General features: G+C 35.5%; 1 protein-coding gene across 2 annotated transcripts; it reads left to right on the top strand.

Moving 5' to 3' along the window:
- The first annotated feature begins 977 nt into the window (after positions 1-977).
- LOC107036175 (probable multidrug resistance-associated protein lethal(2)03659) lies at positions 978-24,119 on the top strand. 2 transcript variants are annotated; one of them, XM_015253938.2, is made up of 5 exons: positions 978-1,051; positions 8,822-8,959; positions 9,565-9,852; positions 17,946-21,459; positions 22,887-24,119. In XM_015253938.2, the coding sequence occupies exons 2-5, from the start codon at positions 8,883-8,885 to the stop codon at positions 23,037-23,039; spliced, it is 4,032 nt and encodes a 1,343-aa protein (XP_015109424.1). In that variant the 5' UTR covers positions 978-1,051; positions 8,822-8,882; the 3' UTR covers positions 23,040-24,119. The 2 variants fall into 2 exon arrangements, with proteins under 2 accessions (XP_015109424.1, XP_015109425.1); XM_015253939.1 differs by lacking the exons at positions 978-1,051; positions 8,822-8,959; positions 9,565-9,852 and adding an exon at positions 9,982-10,088.
- Positions 24,120-24,977: the final 858 nt, after the last annotated feature.

Raw genomic sequence — 24,977 nt, 5'->3', positions numbered from 1 at the left:
GAGCCGATTGAGTACTACAACAAATGTCTTTACGAAAATTTCGCTATCTCCCTTAGATTCCGAGATATTGATTGAAAACTGGTGAGTAGTCAAAATTGACTTATCCCCGTAATAAAAAAAAAATTGACTTATCCCCTTTTACCACTTCGCTACTGAATTGAGTTTCATGCAAGTTCCCTATTATGATTGATAATTCTTCAAAAATAGTGGACAGGGTTGTCAGATCGTCTCTATTTATAATCAAAATTTATACAATTTTAAATGGAGTGATGTCACGATCTGCTAACACTGACAATGGAGAAGATAAGGCATAGATCGGCATCAATCATTACTGTTAGTAATATTATGAGACATTTAATTTCTCAGTTATTGGTTTTGATAAAATAATTCGAACTTGAATATTTAAGTTGACGATGGATAAAATAATTCGGAATTTGAAAATTTAAATTGATAATTATTTTTAAAATAAAGAAAATTGGTGAGTAACATTAACAATTCACTTATTCCAATTTTAACTGTAATTTAAAATTTCGATTATGCCGATGCCTGAAATAAGGAATAACCAACCAACGACTTAAAAACCGATAAACAACAAATCCGAACCGATAAAAACCATCGGAAAAAGTAATCGTCGCTTTTTCGAAGGTCAATTTACACATTGTCCCAGCTAGAGCCAGAAAAAGTACTGACCACCCCCCGATTTCTTATGCAATATTTCCACCGAAAACAACTGATTCTACAAACAAAAAATCCCCCCTGAAGTCACCGATAACGCGTCCCCATTCATTCCCGAAAGACCGAGCGATTCGGACGGTTGAGGACGAAAAAAAAAAATGACACGATCCTTAAAAACCGGGCTTGGTCTTCCCGGTCAGCAGTGGAGTAAAACGGACAGGCGCACAGCAGTCAACTCCCCCGTCAGTAGCGCACAAGGCGTCCAGCGATCACGTGTTCACTTAACCAGGGTTAACGAATAAGCCACAGCCGTCAGTGGACGTCAGTTGAACAATCACGCATCCAAGACTGCTCTCGTGTGAGGCATCGTATTGAGGTGAGTGAATTTCTCGCATTAATTATTCCCCATTCATGCGATTGCGAGTACAAAAAATCTTACTGAGTAGTCAATGTGGAGTGTGCAGTGCAGGCAAACGTCAATCATTGGTCGACGATGAGGTTTTCGACATTCAATACCAATATTTTTCCTTCAGTCAACACCGATACCTCAATTGTGCTACTTTGTTCAGTGATTGTTGTTGTGTTGGTCCAGGCTGGGGACAACAATTGTCCTATCATTTTCGAAAATGACCCTCCAATTGCACTTTATCAAACAATGATCCTCAAGGTTATCTCCACCCAAGCCGGCAATTACACGCACTTTCGTAATTACGAGGTTTCCTCGTACATGTGTAACTAATCACTATTATCTGCTAAAGTCCATTGGGAGGATGATATGTTTTTGTGTACCTAGTTTTTGCAGCTGAAACCCACTGAATATTTGCTCATTCCAACATTCTTTATGTAACTTATTGTCTGACAATCGTGACACTCGACAAAAGGGATTATGTAAGAAATCAACGTTTACATCGAAGCTAAAATGCGTTATCTGGATTAGTTTAGGGGTTTAATCGATGTTTTTCATCGCTACCTGCCTGTACGGAAGCAGGCCTTATCGGTGCTCTCTATCGCTTTCAACAGATAGCTGCAAATAGCAGGGTGATTTCAATGAGGAGAAACTGTGATGAGGGTCTGGGCGATATCTTATCGATGAAATAGATTGCAAAGATGTCAACAAATTTGGTATTTCCTCGTGATGTTTGTGTTACCGGTCGTTTTTTGCTACCGAATGGAAATATTTTAATCGGTCACATTTGGATTTGGTTTTGGATTTTTTGTGTAGGGGAGGGTAGGGTAAAATGGACATTTTTGAATTTTTTAAAAATATTTATAACTCAGAAACAAATTTATCAATTGAGCTCATTCTAAGCTCATCACAAAGAGGAATCATTGTTTTTCAATTGAAAAATAAAATTATTCCATTTCATGAACAAGTCAATACGTCATGAATATTTCAAAAAAAGTCAAAAGTGTCCGTTTTACCCTAGCCTCCCCTACTGAAGCAGTTTGAAGCGTGTTATCCAAAGATATGCCCGGAATTTTTATTTTCAATGAGGACAAGATTTTTGCAAATTCGTTAAATCAAAACTATGATTATTGCATTCTTTCTTTCATTTACTCATTTATTCATTCATTAGTGAACAATTGAAGAAAAACTTTACCACACACATACGTAGGGACACGGTCTGAAAATTGCGTTTTCGGACTTTTTGGATCATAATGGGGTCGGAGCACGACTAAAAAATTTCGTCTAAAAAACTTGGTTAAATTCAACTTGGGAAAGTGAACTTTTGACCCAAGGGTCCATGTCGAAAACACTTGGTTAAAACAACTTGGTGACAAAAAAAATTGAAGAAGAAAAAATGAACACGCTGAGCTTCAAAAAACTTGAAAAAAACTATTGGATTATGTGTAGGAATACTCAATAAAAACACATTAGTTTTATTCTTCAAAGTAAAACTCTTTAATGATCGCACGCAGAAGGTATATCTTTCTCCAACGAAGTCTCTAGGACGACTAACTAAAAGTCATGAGAGTTTTCACTCTCTGGACCCATTTGACAAAAGGCCCTTGTTTCAATTTTCTTCAGCCTCTCCTTTGTGACTCACCATGAGGACTGTTTTTCTTCACGTCTCTATTTTCTAAGAAAAGCCATAAATGTCACCCTGAGTGTTTGGGTGGAAAAGAGAAAATGTTTAACTAAACTAAGAAATTAATTTTTGTATTCAGGCATGAATTCCAACAAAAACTTTTAAAGTTTGAACGTGTAAAGAAAGTTGCCAAAAAAATTGAAATAATCTATACACATACATAAATACATGAATACAGACACCTTCTAAAAATCGCATATTCGGAATTTTTGAATTATATTTAGTTGCCCTGATACCAAAATTTGGAAACTTGAATTTGAACGAAAACCGAACGAACCACAATGAAAAACATCGTATCCAGAATAAACAGCATGAAGTCTTGATTACAAATGACTTGACGGAAATTCATATGCACGAGGAAATAAATAACACAACTACACTCTGAAATTCCAAACACAAACAGGTTTTACCTGTATTCTTATAAAAGACCAGACAACCGAAAGGTTTTATGACGCACAGAGAGAAATATTCAGTAAAAATTACGTATCTTTTCCGTAATTCCGGAGCGAAATGTGGTTGTACGAAATTTTACAGAACTGTCACGGAATTTTTTCGGAGCGGCCCGTAATTTTAATTCGAATCTCCTGTGAAAAATTACGATACCGTCACTTAAATTGTCTGAGTCGATTCCGTAATCGGTGAGTGAATTGTGAGTTCCGTAATTTTTACTGAACATTTTTCTCCGTGCGGAGGTTTAATTTGACAAAAGTTCAATTAACCAAAAGTTCGCTTTCCCAAGTTGAACCAAGTTTTCCTGACGAAGTCGACCGGAACTTCAATAAAAATCGTAATAAGCATCGTTTTGTTTTTTATCGTTTGGTTTTTTTTGCAAAAATCTTGTGTCATAGCTTGAAATAATTTTATCAGTATCACCCTATCGGAGTCGAAAGATTATATATCCGTCGGTTCGATTTTCATAATAATTTTTGCAAATTTCGAATTCTAAAAATTTTCGAAAAGAGGAAGTTTCTTCAAAAAAAGTTTTCTAATACCATTCTGTCAACGTTTCAAGATCATATAGATAACATCAGTCTTTAATTTGATTTAAACAAGTGAGGGAACAAAATGACAGTCATTTCTGATAAATTCAAAATGTTTCCGATCAAAATCGATGTTTTGATTTTTGTTTAGCATTTTTTCACACATTAAATAAGAGCGAACAATCGAGTCTAAAACGTTTAATCACACGAAGCGGCTCTAATTGAACTGCGGGATCTCTGCTAGGCGAGAAATCCTCTTTTCTATACATAAGTATTGAAACTTAAATTTAAGTACAATCGAACTTAAATTCAGTAGCGAAGTGGTAGAACGATATAAGCCAATTTTTACTATAAGCCAGCTTTCAATCAATATCTTGAAATCTAAGGGAGATAGCAAAATTTCTGTTATAACCTTTTTTGTGGAGTCGATTGAGTGCTACGGCAAATGTAATTACGAAAATTTCGCTATCTCCCTTAGGTTCGGAAATATTCCTCAAAAACTCAACTGGGAGATAAGTCGACTTAAACCCTTTTACCACTTCGCTACTAAATTGTACTTGAATTTAAATTTAAGTTCAATTCTACTCAAATTTAGTCGAGTGGTCCAGTGATTTCCTAAGTGACTAGCCCCTCGTCCTGGAGTCTCCAAAAATTATGATTGTACAATCAAGAAAGCGTCGAAAAAAAAAACAGAACATTTTCAAAGAGCGTTTTTAAATAATATTTGGAAGTAAACCCAATAGGGAGGGAATTCGAAATTAATAATTTGATGTATCTAGTGGTTGTTATAACGTCATTTCTCACAGTAGTCGATGGCTGTCAGTTCGTGCACATTATCCTTATCATTCAATTGACTTTTCAATAGATTGGAAATTCCGAACAATAGTTATCTACATTTTTACAATCTTCAATAATTTTCCTTATTTGTCAACCTGAAAATCACAAATTCATGCAATTTTTGGGAAATTAATTGATCTATCAGTTTTAACATGTGGAAAATTTTCATGGAAATTAGTTTGTCGTTAAAATATTCAGGATTTTTAGGTGTAAAACAGTAATTGTAGCACCAATGAAATAAAATTCTATTCTATTCAGGATTTTTCACTTGAAATTCTTCAACATTGTAAGAAAGAATGTCTATCAACTAAAGAAAGTCTCTTGATATTATTCTCTAAAATCGATTGTTATCAAAGTCATTAAGGAATTTAAGGAGGTACAAATTATCTACTGGTTCTGTCACATTTTACGATTCAGTATAACTGCTGTGAATACAATAATGGTTGTTGTATAATTCAGTAGCAAAGTCGTAAAACGTACTATATAATTCCATTCTCACATTTTTGTTAATTGGTAATTCATGCCGGAAACGAGTGATTTTAGAGGAAAATATAAAATCGATTGTTATCAAGCTCATTCAATATTTAACAAGATGAGTGGTTGACATGTTCTGTAATGTTTAACGGTTTTACCACATTGTTTTTGTAAATGATAATTTAGTTTAATTTAAATTACACGAGTGATTTTAGGAGAAAATCTTACAAATTTTCACAAATTTCGTTGTTGGATAAATTTTCCAATAAAGAACGTCTTTTAACGTTAACGTCTTAAAACATTACAATATCACCAAGATACTGCAGTGTCTAACAAGATCCAAATGATGAACTTGCTCTAATACGATTGCTACAATTGCTGCCCGAAAATGTGAATGTTTATATTAATTATTGGTATGGTTTTGTACCTTCAAAATGTTGTTTTTCTTGGAACTTCTTATATTGTTTTCTTTATCACTAAATAGACCATTGTTTTTCCTTTTTTTAGTCTTGTTGCTCTCGCTACGATAATTGATATTTTTTTATTTTTTAACGATTTTTTTTGTTTGTGCAGAGATAATTTTCTTTTTTAATTTTCACCACGTATTTCTGCCAGAAATTTCCTGCTGTTTCGACTGAGCGTGATTTCAATTAGCTTATTCTATCAGAAATGGCTTAAAATTTCCAAAAAAATGGAAAAATGGGAATTGTAATTCATTTCACAAAACATATTACAAAATCAGAGTAGGTTCTCACTCCGTTTTATCCACAAAATTTTTTTTTCTTGGTTTTTATTTCTAGAATTAAGATAATTTTTCGTGTTTTTATTTTTTTATTTCAAAATTCAATATTTCTGGAAAATGCAAATTGCAATTTTGAAGTAAAAAATACAAACATTGAAAAGAAAATCAAAATCAAAACTTGGCAAAAGTTATTTTTGGATAGAACGGAGTGAGAACCCACACTGTTTTTCTAATATGTTTCGTAAAAACACTTACTTGGAGTAAGAAACGAAAAAAAATTGCAATCTAAGTGGGAGAAGGGGATACAAAGCACAATGTCTAATTTTTTTTCCAATTTTACGGCATTTCTGTTGGAGTGAGCTAATTATGTCAATGCCCAATCGAAAGAACGGAAAATTCCCGTCGACAACATATTGAAAACTGAAAAAAAAATTATCTCTGCTAAAACCAAAACTTTCTTTCACGAAAATCATTCAGTTTCTGTGATCTTGAGGTTTAAACAATTAAATTGTTATAATAAAGAGGCAGTGCATGATTTGGCAAAAACGGTTATCATATTTGTAATCGGCGATCTCGACAACATAAATTCCAATGGTCAAATCTCAATGTACATTGAGATTTCAATGCAATGAAATCTCAATGCATACAAATATACTCCTGGCGTATGGACATTGAGGCTCAAAAAAGTTCATTTTTCAACCAACGATCTCTCATTGAAAAATGCCACTCTGAGAGCTATAAAAATTGTTTTCGAGATTATTGCAACTTGTAGATTCAGATAAAGAATAGAAAATAAATGCGTATGTTCCCCAGTCAATATTTAATGAGCTATAAATAATTAACTTATTTAGTTACGGTTTACGACTTTTACTGCATAAAATCTAAATTAATTAATTAATCTAAATTGATTAATCTAAATTATCAGTCCCCCTTCATTCTACCTCATCGCTAGAATTTTTATGATTCCATGATGTTTCCATTATTTTAAGAACACTCAGTTCATTGAGATAAATTTTATTGTAAATTCTGTTTGTTTTCCACCGAAACATTTAAGAAAAAAAAATTTATTAAAAAATGTAATAGATTTTGTCTTACTACGCAACTTATTCAGTTGAGATTTTTAAAATTTTAATTTCGTTTAGATTGTTTCTACAGGAATTCCTCCGCTTAAATTTTCAAAGTTTTCTTGCTTGAATTTTTTAAGAGAGGAAAAGAAATAAATGCAGTGAAAAAAAAATTAACGAATTTATACTGAGCGATTTTCCTTATGCACCATATGAAATAGAATATAATACTTCATTTCCTTGATGCTACTATTACGGTTTTACATTTACACAAGCCATCGAAAAATATCTCCAATAACACTCCAATAATTTATGTTTTTTTTATCAATAATGCATAATAACTAATGATAATATAACAGTAGCACAATTTAAGCGATTGTTCTATTCCTAGACTTTTGAAATTTCTTTTCACAGTATTCTCTCAACTCTCTTTCTAATTTAGCTAGCCTCAAAAATCTATATGAAATATTTTTGAGTAAAATATTTCAGTAGCGAAGTGATCAAACGGTTTAAGTCGATTTTTTCTATTAGCCAGTTTTCAATGAATATCCCGAAATCTAAGGGAGATAGCAAAATTTTTCTTATAACCTTTTTAGTAGCATTTAATTTGCTCTACAAAAAAGGTTATTACGAAAATTTCGCTATCTCCCTTAAATTCAGAAATATTTCTGGAAAACTCAACTAAAGACTAAATTGACTTTTGGGGCTAGCTAAGATACACGGACGGAAAAAATTAATAGAAAAACCTATCGAATTCGTTAGAAAATTCTATTGAATTTCTATTGAACTGTTCTATTAGTTTTTTGCCGATTCTGTTAAAATGTTCAATAGAAAATATTCAGTAGAACAAGTCAACAGAAATCAATTTTTCTGTATAACTTATTCTATTGAGATATTTTCTATAGAATTTCCTCGGCTCAAATTTTCAGTCTTTTCATTTGATTTTCTTGATGAGAAGAAAAGAAAAATAAAATGAAAAAAACTTAAAAAATTTTAGTCGAGCAAATTCTATAGAAAATATATGAAAAGAATAAGTTATATAGAAAATTCGAATTCTGTTGACTTTTTTTATTGAATGTTTTCTATTGAACATGTTAATAGAATCAGCCAAAAACTAATAGAAAGTTGATAGAAATTTAATAGAATTTCCTAACGAATTCGATAGGTTTTTCTATTAAATTTTTTTGTGCGTGTAGAGACAGAGTTGCAATTGTTTTTTATGAAATATTTGTATTTGGAAAACTTAGGGCAAAAATCTTTAATTTTTGATAAAATTCCAACAGAATTTCCTAATAAATGCGTCAGGTTTTGCTGTTGAAGTTTTTCACTCATGTCAACGGACTTTAAACACGAAGCTACTCGTTCAATTTCCGAATAGTTAATAACCCTCATCATATCATTGATTTTTTCATCATTACCTTGAGAGACTAGACTCGATGTGACCCGCTGGAGTAGTTTATTTGTCAGATTTCTAAAATAGAGCAAGTTTACAAACCACTTGAAAGCCTCACTGTTCGAGTATTAATTGCCATTGAGGCCCAATGACCAACTAAATTTTTTCCTCCCCATGTTTTTCCATTCCTCGAATTATTCCGCTGTATTCCCAGATAGATGACTTTGTATATATCGATCGATAGAGTTTCTTTCACCAGATTTATATCTACCCTTGGATATCAGACAGATATGTCGCCGCGTTAACATTATTGTCTGGTGTTCAGCAGTAGTCATCGTCCATCAGTCACTTAGTCCGGGTCTCCGTCAACCTCTCCGACACGTATTAATAAATCCGTATGTCACGTGCCGGCGAACAGACCACTGAACTATCACCGGTCATTACTATAAAATTTAATCGATCGGGGAACATTGTCGACAGTTCCATTCGCCGCGCTCGTTTCAATAAAAAAATTTAAGCTGTGCGTATATCACACTCAGAGACAATTTTTCTCTCTTCATTGGCAGATGTACATTGTTATCACCGTGTGCTTTCGATCATTGGAATAACGGTTATTCCGATTGAATCATGGATGGAAAGGACGCCGTTGAGAAGAGACGAAATCCGAGGGAGAAGGCTAATCCATTGAGCGCTCTTACGTTTGGGTAAGTTTATTGCAAACACAATTGCAGTTCTGATTGATTCTGGGTAAATGGGGGAGACTGGGGTAAAACGGACACTTTTGACTTTTTAAAAAATGTTAACGAGGGGTTGAAATTTTGATAAAATTTAATAATTTTTTTTTCAATACAAAGAACAACTCTTTCCCTTTGTACCGAGCCTAAACTGAGCTCAATTGATAAATTTGTTTCTGAGTTATAAATAATTTTTAAAAAGTCTAAAGTGTCCATTTTACCCCACCCTCACCTAGACATTACCAATGTCTGGTTTTTTATTTGAACTATTAGATGACACAGTAGCTGAGTAAATTTTAACAGATCTAATGTTTACATTCTTATTTATTTTATAATTTTGAATTTATCTTCATAAGATGTGATTTCAGAAGAATTTTCAATTTCAAGGCATTTTTCCTGCTCAACAATTTCCTAATGGAATGAGTGTTCTGACGTTTTCCTTCAGTCACTTGTCTTTAAGATAATTAAACACATCGAATTATTGGAGACTACAAGGAAAAAATCATGATACGAATAATGAATCATTTTCGGCTGAAAATTTCTCGCATTTTTTCAAAATTTATGTATTTATTCAGGTGGATATTGAAAACATTCTACGTGGGTTACAAACGAGAACTTGAGATAGATGACCTCACACAACCACTGAAGGAGCACAAAAGTAGTTACCTGGGTGATAAAATATCAGCAGCATGGGAGGAAGAATTGCACCGTTTCAATCAACAACAGGAGAAAGCAAAGCAAAAAGCAGGGAGACCGACTGGGAAGAAGCAAACACCGAGTTTAAACCGTGCGTTGATTAAAGTATTTGGACTGAAAGTTGCACTCTATGGCGTTGCCTTGGCGATTATGGAAATAGTCCTCAGGTGAGTCACGTTTCCTTTGAAAAGACTGAGCAAGAAAATCATGAACGAGGAAATCTACTGGTTTAATTATTGAGTAAATTGCATTTTACGTCCTCACAATGCAGATTGATGCAACCGATTTTCCTCGGTATGCTCATCAGTTACTATCGACCCTTGAAAGCCCCCTATGTGCCGATTCACGCGCCCCAGATACTTGGTGAAGCCCATAGCAGGAGAAGTGAAGAGATAAAATCATCGTTAAGTCCCATTGAGAGTGATCAGCTTCGTTAATTCCCTTAGATCAGTGTAGTTGGTTATGAACCTCTTAGAATTTTGTGATTACATCACTGCTCAATTCTAACAATAATATTTACTCACAATAGACCTTTTCATCCTGAGAGTCACGACATTTTCCGTCACTTTTTCTCATGTTAATTCCCCTAGGAGTTTCGGACACTTTTACCAAATTTGCATATAAATCCTTATTTTTGCGGGCTTAAGGCCCGGTTGTACCATCTTTCGAATGTTATCTGGATTTTTTTTCATCTTTCGTAATCCAAAATTGTCAATTGAGTGGTACATCATGTAGAAATTCCCAAAAATTATGATAGAGTGATAAAAAAAAAAGAAAAAATTTTGAACTCTTTCAAAGAACGCTTTTAATTGAGATTCAGAATGAGTTGAAAAAAGTGGAAATTACAAATATCTGATTCGTTGTGGCAAATTATCTATTAGCTGTTATTTTCCATGGTGGATAACAAAACGCTAACTCCTCATGGGAAGTGACAGCTAGGTATCTCAATTTTCAAAACAGTGATATGTAGTCATCTGCCATTTTTATGTGACAAAAGTGTGATTACAAAATTCTCCAGAATATTACAACTTTTTTCAAAGAGCCTTTTCCGTAATAAATGTCTCTGTGCAGTGTGGGAAAAGATTTACGAAATCAGTCTTCCCCCTGCATGATATTGGGTGACAGGCCGCCATTTGTCACCGTAAATCAGATACATTTTTCAATTTCTTGTTATTCAGCTTATTCTGAATATAAATTAAAAATGCTTTTTGAAAAAATTAAGGATTTTTTCTACTTTTGTTTGATTATTCATTTATAATTTTTCAAAACTTCTGCATGATGTAGGAGTTAATTGCCCATTTCAGATGACGAAAGATAAAAAAAACATCGAGATAACATTCGAAATATAGTACACCCGGACCTTAAATACATATCACTTTAAATGTCAATATTTATCAGATCTTTTCATTATTTTACTAGAGATTTTTCAGTTCGATGAAAGGGATAAATAGATCCCCTAGAATTCCAAGATGAAAAGGTCTTATTAATGTTTCGTTTGATTATTAATAAAAATTGCAGTTGAGTGATAAAAACTCTGATACAAAGTTAATTCCTCTGTGAAGTGGTAAAACATTATCGATACATGAGGTTTTTTAAATGATAAATTATTTCGGTAAAGAGTTTTTTTTTAAATTGAATCATTCTTGCAGCTCGAAAAACCTTGAAAAAAAGTGCTGAAATTTTCTCCTTAATTAACCCGATATCAAGATAATATTTTGGGAGTTCCCTTACATTAATGTAGCTGGTTATGAGCTTCTTAGAATTTTGTGATTACACCACTGCTCAATTCTAACAATAGTAGTTCCTCATAATTAGTGTTTTGTTTTTGAGTGATAAAAAATCATCTAGAAAGCTAACTCCTTGGTGAAGTGGTAAATCATTATTGATACATGAAGTTTTTTAGGTGATAAATTATTTTGGTAGAGTTTTTTTTTCAACATTAAGGCCCACGTGTATTATTATCTTTCGAACGTGATCTTGGTTGTTTTTTTTTATTTTGATAATCTGAAATGTTCTTCAATTGCTACTCAGTTTTACATAGCTCTGGAGTCTTGAAAAATTATGCTTGTACAATCAAAAAAACGTTGAAAAAAACAGAACTTTTTCAAACAGCTTTTTTGAAGAATTCTGTGAATTAATAATTCCCAGTATCTGATGGCTGTTCAGTCGTCATTTGTCTCATTAACCAATGCCTGTCAGATTGTTTCTTGCCATAATAAATTATCCATTTACAATTTCGTTTCTGTCGGACTTATTTCCTAATCTTTATTAAAAATGCTCTTTGAAAATGTTCAGTTTTTTTTCTCTTTTTTTTGATTGTGCAATCACAATTTTTAGGGACACCTGCGTGATGTTAAATCCAGTAGAAATTGTGATATATTTTAGATTATGAAGATTGAAAAACAATCGAGATAACGTTAGAAAGATAATCCATCCGGGCCTTAAGTGTCAATATTTATCAGAATTTTTCATGATTTTACTGGAAATTTTTGAGTTCGATGAACGGAATAAATCTTTCTCCTACATTTCCAGAATGAAAAGGCCTATTAATGTTATGTTTGGTTATTAACAAAAATTGCAGTAGAGTGATAAGAAAACCCATACAAAGCTAATTCTTTGGTGAAGTGGTAAAACATTATTGATACATGAAGTTTTTTAGGTGATAGATTATTTTGGTAGAGTTTTTTTTCAAAATTAGAACATTCTTGTAGCTCGGAAAGCTTTGAAAAAAGTGTTGAAATTCTCTCCTCAATTAACTCATTATCAAGATATTATTTTGGGAATTCCCTTAGATCAATGTAGTTGATTATGAGCCTCTTAGAGTTTTGGGATTACACAACTGCTCAATTCTAACAATAGTAGTCCTCATAATTAGTGTTTTGTTTGGATATTAATAGAAACTGCAGTGGAGTGATAAAAACTCTCATATAAAGCTAATTCCTTGGTGAAGTGGTAAAACATTATCGATACATAACGTTTTTTAGGTGATAAATTATTTTGGTAGTTTTTTTTAAATTAAATCTTGCAGCTCTGAAGACCTTGAAAAAAAGTGTTAATATTTTCTCCTCAATCACCCGTTATCCAAATAACATTTTGGGAATTCCTTTATATCAATGCTTACTTCCCGGTTTGGGCATCTGTCGATAACCACAGTTTTTTACATGACATTGTAAAAAACCCGTAATTTACGTAATAAATGTAAAAAATGTAAAAAACCAGCCGAAGTTACTTTTTATTGTGAACCGTGAAGCTTCACGAAAATGATACCTCGCGAGGGTGATAAAAGTCACGTGGTTCATAATATCTCGCCAGAATCATACGTCTCGAGGGGCACACCTCGTAAGGGATGAATTTTACAAGGATCAATCTCATTATTTATTGATCTTCTATTCAATTTTTCGCGTCATCATCTATTGTCTTGCCATGAACTTGTTTCATTAGGCATTCTTAAAAGACAAAACTAATGCTGTTGTCTTTGGTAGCTTTTTTTACCTCTTCAGAACAAAATACTTCTATTCAGGTCCAACTTGGCTTTTCCGGGGTTCCAAATAGTAAAATGGAAAATCCAATAAAATTCAATAATTAATGCGATTGACTTTCTCACAATGGAGATGACTTGTGACTTTGGTCTTTTGTAACGTTTGATCTTCGTGAACTTTACTCTTTATGAAGTATGAGGCCCATGTTTTTGAGTTTCTAAGAATGCCGTAAATCGTATCACGGGATGTAATAGTACATTATGTCACCAGGCGATGATAGTATTTTCTGACCAATGTGGCTTTATAATCCGAGCCGAAAGTGAGGATTTTAATTACATGAGTCAGAGAATTATTTTATCGCCGCGTGACGTACAATGTTTTATGTCTCTGAGCCCGGAATCCGCGATTTAACCGAGGGAATCGATGTTAGAATCGCGGTTTAACGGTTCTAGAGACATAAAATGATATTTTATGCCCGAAGTACTGAGATCCGAATTCTAACCGGACAAAATGAAGTTAAAATTCGCGGTTTATCTGTCCTCGGGACATAGTATACTATTTTTTATGATATTTATGAGTCTTCGTCAGTCGGAATAAAATAAAGCATTCTAGTAATCGAAAATTGCAAGCTTTTCGAAGTAATGTAAAAAATGTTAAAAAACCCGGCGAGGTAATTTACGTAAATTACGTCGGTAAAGAACTGTGTAATCTACCAACGTAATTTACACGCCCAACCTTGCTTACTTCTAACAGTAATAGTTTCCCATAATAAGTATTTTGTCTTATTAATAACCATTTCAATTGAATGAGAAAAACTCTCATAAGAAGTCAATTCATTGATAAAGTGGCAAAGCACTATACATAAATGACATTCTTAGGTGATAAATCATTTTAGCAAAGAGTGATTTCACCGAAAATGTCGAGTCATTCTTGTAGCTCAGAAAATCTTCCGAAGAAAAAGTATCGAGATAATTTCTCCTCAGTTGACCTCTAATTGAGATTCTTCTACTATCAATGGAATGTCAAGTGTCAGTAGTGAAGTGTTAGAATGAAATAAAGATTTCTGTTGTTATTGATATTGAATTGAATTGAATTGAATTCGGCTCGTTCCCGTGGATCACTGCAGTTAATAGCTTCTTGGAATTTTGTGGTCTCACCAATCGTTACTTGTAGCAATAATAGATCGCTAAGTAGATTAGTTCGTGAAATTTGAAAATTTCACTGGGCCTTGGGACCCATTGAACAGTTTGCGATAGATGACGGAATATGAGAATAACTAGGGTAAATCGCGGACCCGTTGAAAAACTTCATTTTTTTCCTATTTTTACCTTCAAAATGCTCCTTGCGCCGTAATTTTCATACGATTTTAGCTTTTTTTTTTAATGTTCGTTACACTCCAAAGAATAAAGTTAAGCATCTGTTTTACTTTATTCGCAATAGATCATGAATAAATGAATTTTGAATTTCATACATTTTTCGCGTCTCTAGAGTGGGACTAAAAATTTATTGTTTTTAGTAATTGAATGTTGTAATCATGCGTAATCTAATTTTAATGAGGAAAAAAATGGCAGGTTGAAGCGAAAAGGCGGGCTCAAAAGAAAATTTATGAAATTCAAAATTCATTTATTCATGATTAATTCGGATGCTTAACTTTATTGTTTCGAGTGTAACGAACATTTAACCCTAGATTGGTCACCCTATGGGGTAAACCCCTCCACGCGTCATTTTTTTAAAATGACAATTGACTGGCTAACCGGAAATTTTTAAAAAAATTTGACTTTGTCAATTGAAGTGTCTAAAAAATGATAGTAGCTTTTAGAATAACATATTTCCCAAAATTCGTAAAGAAAACAAATTATTTCCGACAGATGAATTATTTTTTCTCGTGTTAAATGAAATTCCCCATGACGCGACGTTGCCGGAAACTCGCTCAATGCGCCCGGGCAGTGTAGAGTGAATTCGGCAACGCTAACACGGACGACAAAATTTAATAGAAAGACCTATCGAATTCGTTAGAAAATTCTATTGAATTTCTATTGAACTGTTCTATTAGTTTTTGGCCGATGCTATTGAAATGTTCAATAGAAAATATTCAGTAGAAAAAGTCAATAGAATTCAATTTTTCTATATAACTTAATCCATTGAGATATTTTCTATAGAATTCCCTCGGCTCAAATTTTCCAAGTTTTTTCGTTTGATTTTCTTGATGAGAAGAAAAAAAAATAAAATGAAAAAAACTTGGAAAATTTGAGTCGAGCAAATTCTATAGAAAATATATGAAAAGAATAAGTTATATAGAAAAATCGAATTCTGTTGACTTTTTCTATTGAATGTTTTCTATTGAACATGTCAATAGAATCAGCCAAAAAACTAATAGAAAGTTTAATAGAAATTCAATAGAATTTTCAAACGAATTCGATAGGTTCTTCTATTAAATTTTTTCGTGCGTGAAACTATGGGGTAAGGAGCATTTTGAAGGTAAAAACAGGAAAAATGAAGTTTTTCGGGGTCATACGGGGCAAAATCGATCGGGTCCTCGATTTTCCCTAGTTATTTCCATAGTCCGTCAGATATCACGAACTCTTCAATTGTTCCCAAGGCCCAGTGAAGACTTAAATTTCACCGACGTATCCCCCGTAATAAATATTTCAATTGAGGGATAAAAACTCTGATAAGTTGATTCATTGGTGAATCGGAAACACATTATCTGCACATGACATTTTTTCAATGATGAATTCATTCGGCAATGAGTTATTCTATTGAAAAATGTCAAGTCATTCTTATTGCTTTCTAGCTCTTCTGTAGCTCAGGAAATTTTCAAGATCTTGATAATGTCTCCTCAATTGACCCGTTAACGAGATAACGCGTTGACAAATCCGTTAGCTCGTTAAAATTTTGGAATCAAAACAATGCTCAATTCAAATAACGAAGGTTTCCCGTAATGAGTGTTTTCTCTACTTATTAATAAAATTTTGGAATCAAAACAATGCTCAATTCAAATAACGAAGGTTTCTCGTAATGAGTGTTTTCTCTACTTATTAATAAAAATTCCAGTGTAGTGATAAAACTCTGATAAGAAGCTAATTCGTCAGTGAAGTAATCAAATGTTATCTATAAATGATGTTTTTTTTAGGTGATAAACTATTTTGGTAATGAGTGGTTTCATTGAAACATTTGAACTCATTCTTGCAGCTCAAAGAATCTTAAAAAAATCTGTTAATAATTTTCTCCTAATTCAGGCATAATGGAGATAATTCACTAATTATTGGAGTGTAAAAAATCAGAAATGGCAGAACAAGATGAAGAAATTTGTTTCAGACTCACATTTTTGTTGTATATTTCGGAATTGAAGGGACACAAACTCTAAGTCAACTCTAAGTTAACTCTTAGTCAACATTTTTCTCGCTCTTCACGCAGGAAAAAAAGTTTTGGTTTTTAGGGCTAGAATGGCCAATTGCTGGACGGTTAATGGAAATTCGAGTTTCAGAGTAGGATCTGAAATAAAACAATCATTTAAATGGGGATGTGATGGCTTCCATACAAGAATGCTTTAATTAGCCGAGAAAAATTATTTGAAGTGAAAATAACAAAACGAAGAATAATTAATTGCAGCCGAAACCCCTAATTTCTGGACAACTGGGCCATTTTTTATTTATTTATTAAATGTCGATCAGTAGAAAAAATAATTGATCACATGATTATACACAAGTAATATTATTGGAAGGTGAAGTAATGAGTACAATTTTTATTTTATTTATGGAATATACAATGCACGTTGAAATCGTCCAGAAATTGACCCGTTTACCCTATAACTCTAATTTTTAGGGATCCACGCTTCTCACTTTCTACAAAGAAAAATCTAAACGCAAATTACGTTTTGCTGAGCGTAATTTACGGTTTACTAAACGTAATTTATGCTTAACACCTTTTGAATGTAACCTTTTTATCTGAATTTTGAATTTAAATTTTTCATTAGTGTTGCCTTGAAATTGTTTTTCGACTCCGTCTTACCGCTTCACCCTTGAATATCACCAATCCACTCCATCTAGAAATGCAAAATGACCGACATTTTTTAGATAGCGTCATATGACCAAAAAATGACAGTCTCGTGAGGGTCATAAATAAAAAAAATAGTTTCATCTATGTAGATGAAAAATGATCATGATTTCCGTTTCAAAGTGGACATTAGGCTGATACGAAATGAATTCAAATAAAAATTTATAAAGAAAAAATAAAGTTCCATCTATAGGAGGTATTCCATGTCAAATGAGTCAACGCCTGACCCTCACCCTCTTGAAAATTAATCTGGAAAATATCTGAAGAGAAAGAAAAAACTATCATTACATTTTACTGAAAACAATTATTATTATTTCAAATAATTGATTTTTCAGTTTTATAATTGAAAAAAAAAAAGTTATATAGAAAAATCGAGTTTTATTGACTTTTTCTATTGAACATTTCAATAAAATCGGCCAAAAACTAATAGAAAATTCACTAGAAATCCAATCGAATTTTCTAACGAATCCGCTAGGCTTTTCTTAAATTTTTTCGTGCGTGATCAGCCGTTGACTCATTTGGCACGGAATACCTCACATAGATAAAAAAAAATGATGCTCATATTTTTGGACAAATCGTGACAGTCATAGAGGCGGGGAATGATATCCGTCATAAACGCCTCGTCACGTGGCGCATTTGCATCTCTACCTCCATCCTAGAAAACCCCTAGACCTTCACCCTCCCCCCACTCAGTAAATATTTTAACAAAATGCTAAAACCCACAGGGTCCTCCAGCCTCTCGCCCTGGGTAGGCTCCTCAGGTACTACTCCACCGACACCGTAACGAAAACAGAGGCCTACCTCTACGCAGGTGGAGTGATTCTCTGCTCAGCAGTGAACATTTTCGTAGTTCACCCCTACATGATGGCGATCCTGCACATGGGGATGAAGATGCGAGTGGCCTGTTGCTCTCTGATCTACAGGAAAGCCCTGAAGCTCTCAAGAACAGCACTGGGAGAGACGACAGTGGGACAAGCAGTCAATCTCCTCTCCAACGACGTCAACAGGTTCGACGTGGCAATAATCTTCCTGCACTACCTGTGGATAGGCCCCCTAGAGACCGCCATAATCACGTACTTCATGTACCAAGAGGTCAACATCTCAGCAGTGATCGGTGTAGCCTCCCTCCTGATGTTCATTCCTCTCCAGGGCTGGCTTGGAAAAAAGTCATCAGTTCTACGCCTCCGCACTGCCATCAGAACCGACGAGCGTGTTCGTCTCACCAACGAAATTATCTCCGGAATTCAAGCCATAAAGATGTACACGTGGGAGCACCCCTTCAGTGCCCTCATCGAAAACGCCAGGAAACGAGAGATCAAGGTCATCCGCGCAACCTCGTACATCAGGGGAGTGGTCATATCTTTCATCATGTTCACGACGAGATCATCACTCTTCCTCACGATCCTCTCGTACATCCTCCTGAGCCCCGACAATCAGATCAACGCCGAGAAGATCTTCATGATCACCGCATACTACAACATACTGAGACAAACAATGACAGTATTCTTCCCGCAGGGGATCACGCAGATGGCTGAGGCTGCTGTCTCCATAAGACGTCTCCAGGAGTTCCTCATGTACGACGAGATCTACTCGTCCAAGACTGAAACCGATAAAGACAGCGGGGAAACTTACACGCAGGCTAAGCAAGCTAATGGAAGTGCCGACACAAAGTTGGATGGTGAGAAGATGGGGTCGATAGTCCTGCAGAATGTGTCTGCAAAATGGTCAGGCAGTGAACACGAGGACACGTTAACCAACATAGACATGAATATCCAGCCAGGGAGATTGGTCGCTGTAGTTGGCCAAGTGGGTGCTGGCAAGTCCTCTCTCCTGAACGTCATTCTGAAGGAGTTGAAGATCTCCAAAGGGACGATCGACGTCCATGGGAACATTGCTTACGCCAGTCAGGAGCCCTGGCTGTTCGCAGGCTCCGTCAGGACGAACATCCTCTTTGGTAGGAAGATGGAGCCGAAGAGGTACGACCAAGTTGTCAAGGTTTGCCAGTTGAAGAGAGACTTTTCACTGCTTCCCTACGGTGACAAGACAATCGTGGGGGAAAGAGGGATCAGTTTGTCGGGGGGTCAACGAGCCAGGATCAACCTGGCTAGGGCTGTCTACTCTGAGGCCCCCATCTACCTCTTCGACGATCCCCTGAGTGCTGTCGACGCTCACGTGGGCAAACACATGTTTGAAGAGTGCATCGAGAAGTATTTGCGAGGAAAAACGAGAATTCTGGTGACGCACCAGATTCAATTTCTGAGGAATGTCGAGAAGATCTACGTGATGAGGGATGGGGGGATCGAGGCTGAGGGTACTTACGATGAATTGGCTGTTCGAGGGGTGGACTTTGGTAGATTGCTGGAGAGTACAGCGCCTCAGGCCGAGGAGAGTGCGTCAGCAACTGTGAGCAGAAGCAACTCCAGACGCACCAGTGTCACCTCAGTCTCGTCAACAATGACGAATGACAACTCTAAGGTTCAAGCGGAGCCCGATGAAATAGCTGAGATGAGGACAAAGGGCAGCATTGGAGGACACATTTACGGATCCTACTTCACAGCTGGGGGAAACTGGTGCATAGCGATGATAATATTCATCCTCTGCGCTGGGGCACAACTTGCTGCCAGTGGTGGGGATTACTTCATCGCGTTCTGGGTGAACCTTGAGGAGGAGGATCAGGGCTACAAAAGCAAGAATGCCACTATCTTGAAAAACGAAGCAGCTACGAATTCCACCGACTCGACTGGCTATGCGAGGATTTTCGAGAGGGACACCTGCGTCTACATCTTCTCGGGGCTGACTGTCGCGACGATAACAATCACTTTGATTAGATCGTTTGCGTTCTTCGAGTACTGCATGAAGGCCTCGCAGAAGCTGCATGACAAAATGTTCAGGAGTATTAGCAGAGCGACGATGAGATTCTTCAATACGAACACCTCGGGAAGGGTTTTGAATCGATTCTCCAAGGACATGGGAGCAATTGATGAATTGCTGCCTATGGCCTTGATCGATTGTGTCCAGATTGGACTGGCTCTTCTTGGAATAGTCGTGGTTGTTGGCGTGGCCAATCCCTGGCTGATGGTGCCCACTGTGGTAATCGGAGTTCTCTTCTATTTCTTGAGGGTTATCTACTTGGCCACCAGCAGAAGTATCAAGAGACTCGAGGGAATCACCAGGTCCCCTGTCTTCAGTCATCTGAATGCGACTCTCCAGGGGCTGGCAACCATCAGAGCCTTTGAAGCTGAGACTGTTCTCACGAAGGAGTTCGATCAGCATCAGGATCTCCACTCCTCTGCTTGGTACATGTTCATCGCTTCGTCCAGGGCTTTTGGATTTTGGCTGGACATCTTTTGTCTGGTTTACATAGCACTGGTGACGTTGAGCTTTCTGATACTGCCTGACAGCGCTGATAACACTGAGGGGGGGAATGTAGGGCTGGCGATTACCCAGAGCATTGGGCTCACTGGAATGTTCCAGTGGGGGATGAGGCAGAGCGCTGAGCTGGAGAATCAGATGACTTCTGTGGAGAGGGTCTTGGAGTACACGAATTTAGAGAGTGAACCTGCCTTGGAGAGTGCTCCTGACAAGAAGCCGAGGGAGAGTTGGCCGGAGGAGGGGACGATTCAGTTTAAGAATGTTTATCTTTCTTATGCACCTGGGGAACCTCCAGTACTTAAGAATCTTAATTTTGAAATTAGGAAGAAGGAGAAAGTGGGGATTGTGGGGAGAACTGGCGCTGGAAAATCATCACTCATTTCTGCACTGTTCAGGCTCGCGGATATTGAGGGGAATATCATTATTGATGGAGTGGAGACCTCGGAAATAGGGCTGCATGATCTCAGATCGAAGATCAGTATAATTCCTCAGGAGCCGTTCCTGTTCTCGGGGAGTTTGAGGAGGAATCTTGATCCTTTCGATTTGTATCCGGATAGTCTGCTCTGGGGGGCTCTTGAGGATGTTGAGCTGAAGGAGATGGGTCTGACCGCGCATATTAATGAGGGGGGGAGCAATCTGAGTGTTGGTCAGAGGCAGCTGGTGTGTCTCGCTCGCGCTATTGTTAAAAATAACAGGATTTTGGTGCTGGATGAGGCAACTGCTAATGTCGATCCGAGGACTGATGAGCTCATTCAGAAGACTATTAGGGTCAAATTTGCTGAGTGCACTGTGTTGACTATTGCTCACCGGCTGAATACTGTGATGGATAGTGATAGGATCTTGTTGATGGATGCTGGACAAGTTGTGGTGAGTTGATGGGCTTTTGAGTCGAATTTTTTTAACAGTGTCGATTCGGTATGGGGAATGGGTAAGGGTGACAGCACTGATTTGTGCAGTTTTCGTAGTTTGTGAAGAGGGAATTTCGTAGGAAGGAATTAGATAGTGCAACTCCAATTTTTCAGATTTACTGATAGATAAATATTACAGTTTATATGTTGGTCTTATAGACTTCTAATATAAACTGAATAGAATTTCGTAGAGAAGCCACTAAATTCAGTAAGGAACCGATCAAACGGTTCAAGTCGACTCAGCCCTTAACTAGTTTTCGAGGAATATTTCCGAATCTAAGAGAGATAACAAAATTTTCGTAATTATCTTTTTTGTAGAGCGAATTGAGGGCCATAAAAAAGGTCATGACAAAAATTTTACTATCTCCTTTAGATTTCAAAATATATTGATTAAAAACTGGTCAATAGTCAAAATCGACTTCAGGATATCCAAGTATCTTGAAATTACATTCTGCACATAATTATTATTCTTTTAAACATTCGTTGTTTATAAATAAATCATTGAAATTGTTTAAACTTTAGGCGTGAAATCGATTTCTGGTACAATTCTGAATATGAATAAATTTCTTACGATTCTCAACAGATGATTTTTATGGTGGATAATTGATGGTTTATGAAGTATTTATAGACAATGCTCGTAATTTTCAAAAATTGCACTTTTTAAATTATTCCATCAATCTTCCTCCAAAAGTAAACTTTCAAATTTTTTTCAGATTTTCAAAATATTTTTCAACGGTTCAACGTCGAGATTCAAATTCAGACCTATAAATTTTAAATAATAAAATTATTGTAAAATGTCCGGAAACTCAGGGTCAAATGGCGCTCAAATGAAAGCTCTGATGTTCGAATACCAAAGTAGAAAAGCATTTCACTGGAGACAAAGTGGCCAAAGTACTTGGATATCCTTAAACCCTTTTACCATTTCGCTACTGAATTTTTCTGTTGATTTTTTTCTCATGGATGATTTCAATAAAAATGGAATCTTTCGAGATTCGATAAATTCTGATGCATGAGAAATTATAAAATGCATTAAAAATTGAAGCTACACTATGCAGCTTTCGAATGGCGTTGGCGGAATTGGATTATCTGTGACAGTTTTGGAATTATCCAGTTTTGAACAGAATCATGTGTTTTTGCATGGGTCCGTCCTTGAGGGGTTAATGAGTGATATTTGAATAAAATGAAAAAAACCCTATCACGAATGCCATCACTTAACAAAAGAAGTGTTCAAACTTATTCTCCTAAAGTCAATCATCCGTGACATAAATGCACAAGCAATAAAAAATGTTGAAATTGACTCATCCCCATTTATCATTCTGCTACTGAATCGAAAGCATTCTCTCCGATATTTCATCCAATTAATCTTAATCCTCATGTTTGTTACAGGAATTTGATCATCCTCATATACTTCTCCAAAACGAAGCTGGTTATTTATTGAGTATGGTAAAAGAGACTGGTAAAATGATGCAGGATGTTTTGACAGCTGTTGCCAAACAGAATTACGAACTTCGTCATCCAGCCACATCGCTGCAAAAGTGATACAGATACCTAAAAATCTACAAACTCAGCAGCATTCTTTCAGAGGGAAAGAAATTGAGTATTTTTGAAAAAAGATAAATAGTTGATTACACAATTTTCGCTATCTTCGAGCATAAGTGCCTTAGAAAAGCCTTAACATACTTAAAAGTGATCGATTATCGTTTTGAGACATCAATTATCGTTATCAAGGTAAAAGTCCCTTTTTATCGATTGGGAGTACGGAATACCTGGGACGCGTTACTCTTTCTTCGGGTCGTTATCGTCATTTGTCGAGTGATATTAACGCACACAGTCAATACAACGGACTCCCCGAGCGGATAACGATACCTAATAACGAGGTGATCACGTGTATTCAGAAAACAAAAACACAGTATTATTTTATTTAATCTTTCGTTAAATGTGAATTTAGCTGATGCCAGTGGAATCATTTTTCGATTCTTCAATTATGATGGTTGAGGATGAGAAAACAAGTTGAAGAATCGATATTATTCTTCGAAGCAATGTCGTGATTATTATTGAGTCCATTCGATATCAATTGAATAGCTAAATGGGGAGAAGAGATGAGTCATTATTCCACTTGGACCTTAGCTGTTTGTGAATACCCCTGAATCGAAGGGAGATGGGGGAATTTTTGTTGTGAGATTTTTGGCATCAGTAGGAAATTCAAAAATCTTCCTTCGATTCCGAGCTGTGGAAATTAATTGGATTGACTCGTTTCGTCGTTTACCACTCGACTATTGAATTGCTGGAAGGCTCAGAGTTGCATTGATACAATTGCATTGATATGCATGAAAATCTATTGGTGTTACGAATCATCACTTCTATTTGTTTTCAACATTTCTGAGATACGAACTCACATACTTATCTTCTTATCCCACATCATGGAAGAATTTGACATGTTTATTTGTAAAAGTGTACTTAAAAAACGTAAAAAGCATAGGAGGTAATAATCCATGTCATGTAGTCCATGCCAAATGAGTCAACTCCTGACCCTCGTTCTCTTGAGGGAAATATGATTTTTTCCTTGTTTTTTCGTTTTTTTTTTCAATAACTCGGATTCTATTCGGCCGATTTTTATTTATGATGCCTCAAAATTTTCCATTCTCTACCATCTATAAGAAGATTTTGGGCATTTTTTTTTCAATCCCCAGGTGCTCATAATACCGAATTTAAAAAAAAAATGAAAAACTTGAATTTTCAAAATTACATCACTGTTTACTTGTGGTATTTGAAAAGAGTGAATTGAAAAAAGCGAAAAATATTCGACTAATTTCTATACACAGTTTGTCTTCAGAAATTTTCATCAGATTTCTATGAGAATTCGCGCTTGGAAATGTCAGAATTCTCTAAGAATAATAATAATAGATGAAAAGAATTGAGGATTATGAAATTATGAAGAATTTCCAAGGCTTAATACTCACAGAACTCTGAGGAATTTCTATAGATAAACTCTGTATAGAAATTATCAGGATATTATCTACAATAAACCTGTAGGATTTCACATAAGTCACCCCTTGTGAACATTTCTATACGGTTTTTTCATACGTATCGAATGACCAGAAGACGTCGATCGCCAGGGACCAATCTGTAAAAATCTATAAAAATCATGTATTAAAAATTTCGAGAATTCGGTTGTTCCCATAGGAATTATTTCAGTATAAACACTGTAGAAAAAAAAGTCTCTAGAAATTCTTTATAAGACAGTGATTCAACCCGAGAAAAATCTAAAGCTTTTTTGTAAGACTTCTATAGCGAATCCAATTTTGAGTTAAGGAAATTCTCCTAGGGAATTTTCAGATTCTTCATAACACCAGAATGATCCTGTGGGAATTGTTAATACGTAACTTTATCACTATCGCAGGGGGAATTTTCATTAGTTGAACAATTCTTACTTACATCACATGTACATAAAAATTTGATACATCGTCCAAAGTATTT

The sequence above is a fragment of the Diachasma alloeum genome, unplaced genomic scaffold, assembly GCF_001412515.2.
Source record: "Diachasma alloeum isolate Michigan unplaced genomic scaffold, Dall2.0 Dall_scaffold_00206, whole genome shotgun sequence".
Lineage (NCBI taxonomy): Eukaryota > Metazoa > Arthropoda > Insecta > Hymenoptera > Braconidae > Diachasma > Diachasma alloeum.
The sequence above is the reverse complement of the archived record's forward strand: the minus strand, read 5'-3'. Positions and strand labels throughout refer to the sequence as shown.

Excerpts from the sequence above, each read along its gene's own strand:
- LOC107036175 (XM_015253938.2), top strand. The coding sequence starts at position 8,883 with ATGGATGGAAAGGACGCCGTTGAGAAGAGACGAAATCCGAGGGAGAAG. Across the intron at positions 9,853-17,945 it reads ATTATGGAAATAGTCCTCAG|GGTCCTCCAGCCTCTCGCCC; the intron begins GTGAGTCACGTT and ends TAAAACCCACAG. Across the intron at positions 21,460-22,886 it reads TGGATGCTGGACAAGTTGTG|GAATTTGATCATCCTCATAT; the intron begins GTGAGTTGATGG and ends TGTTTGTTACAG.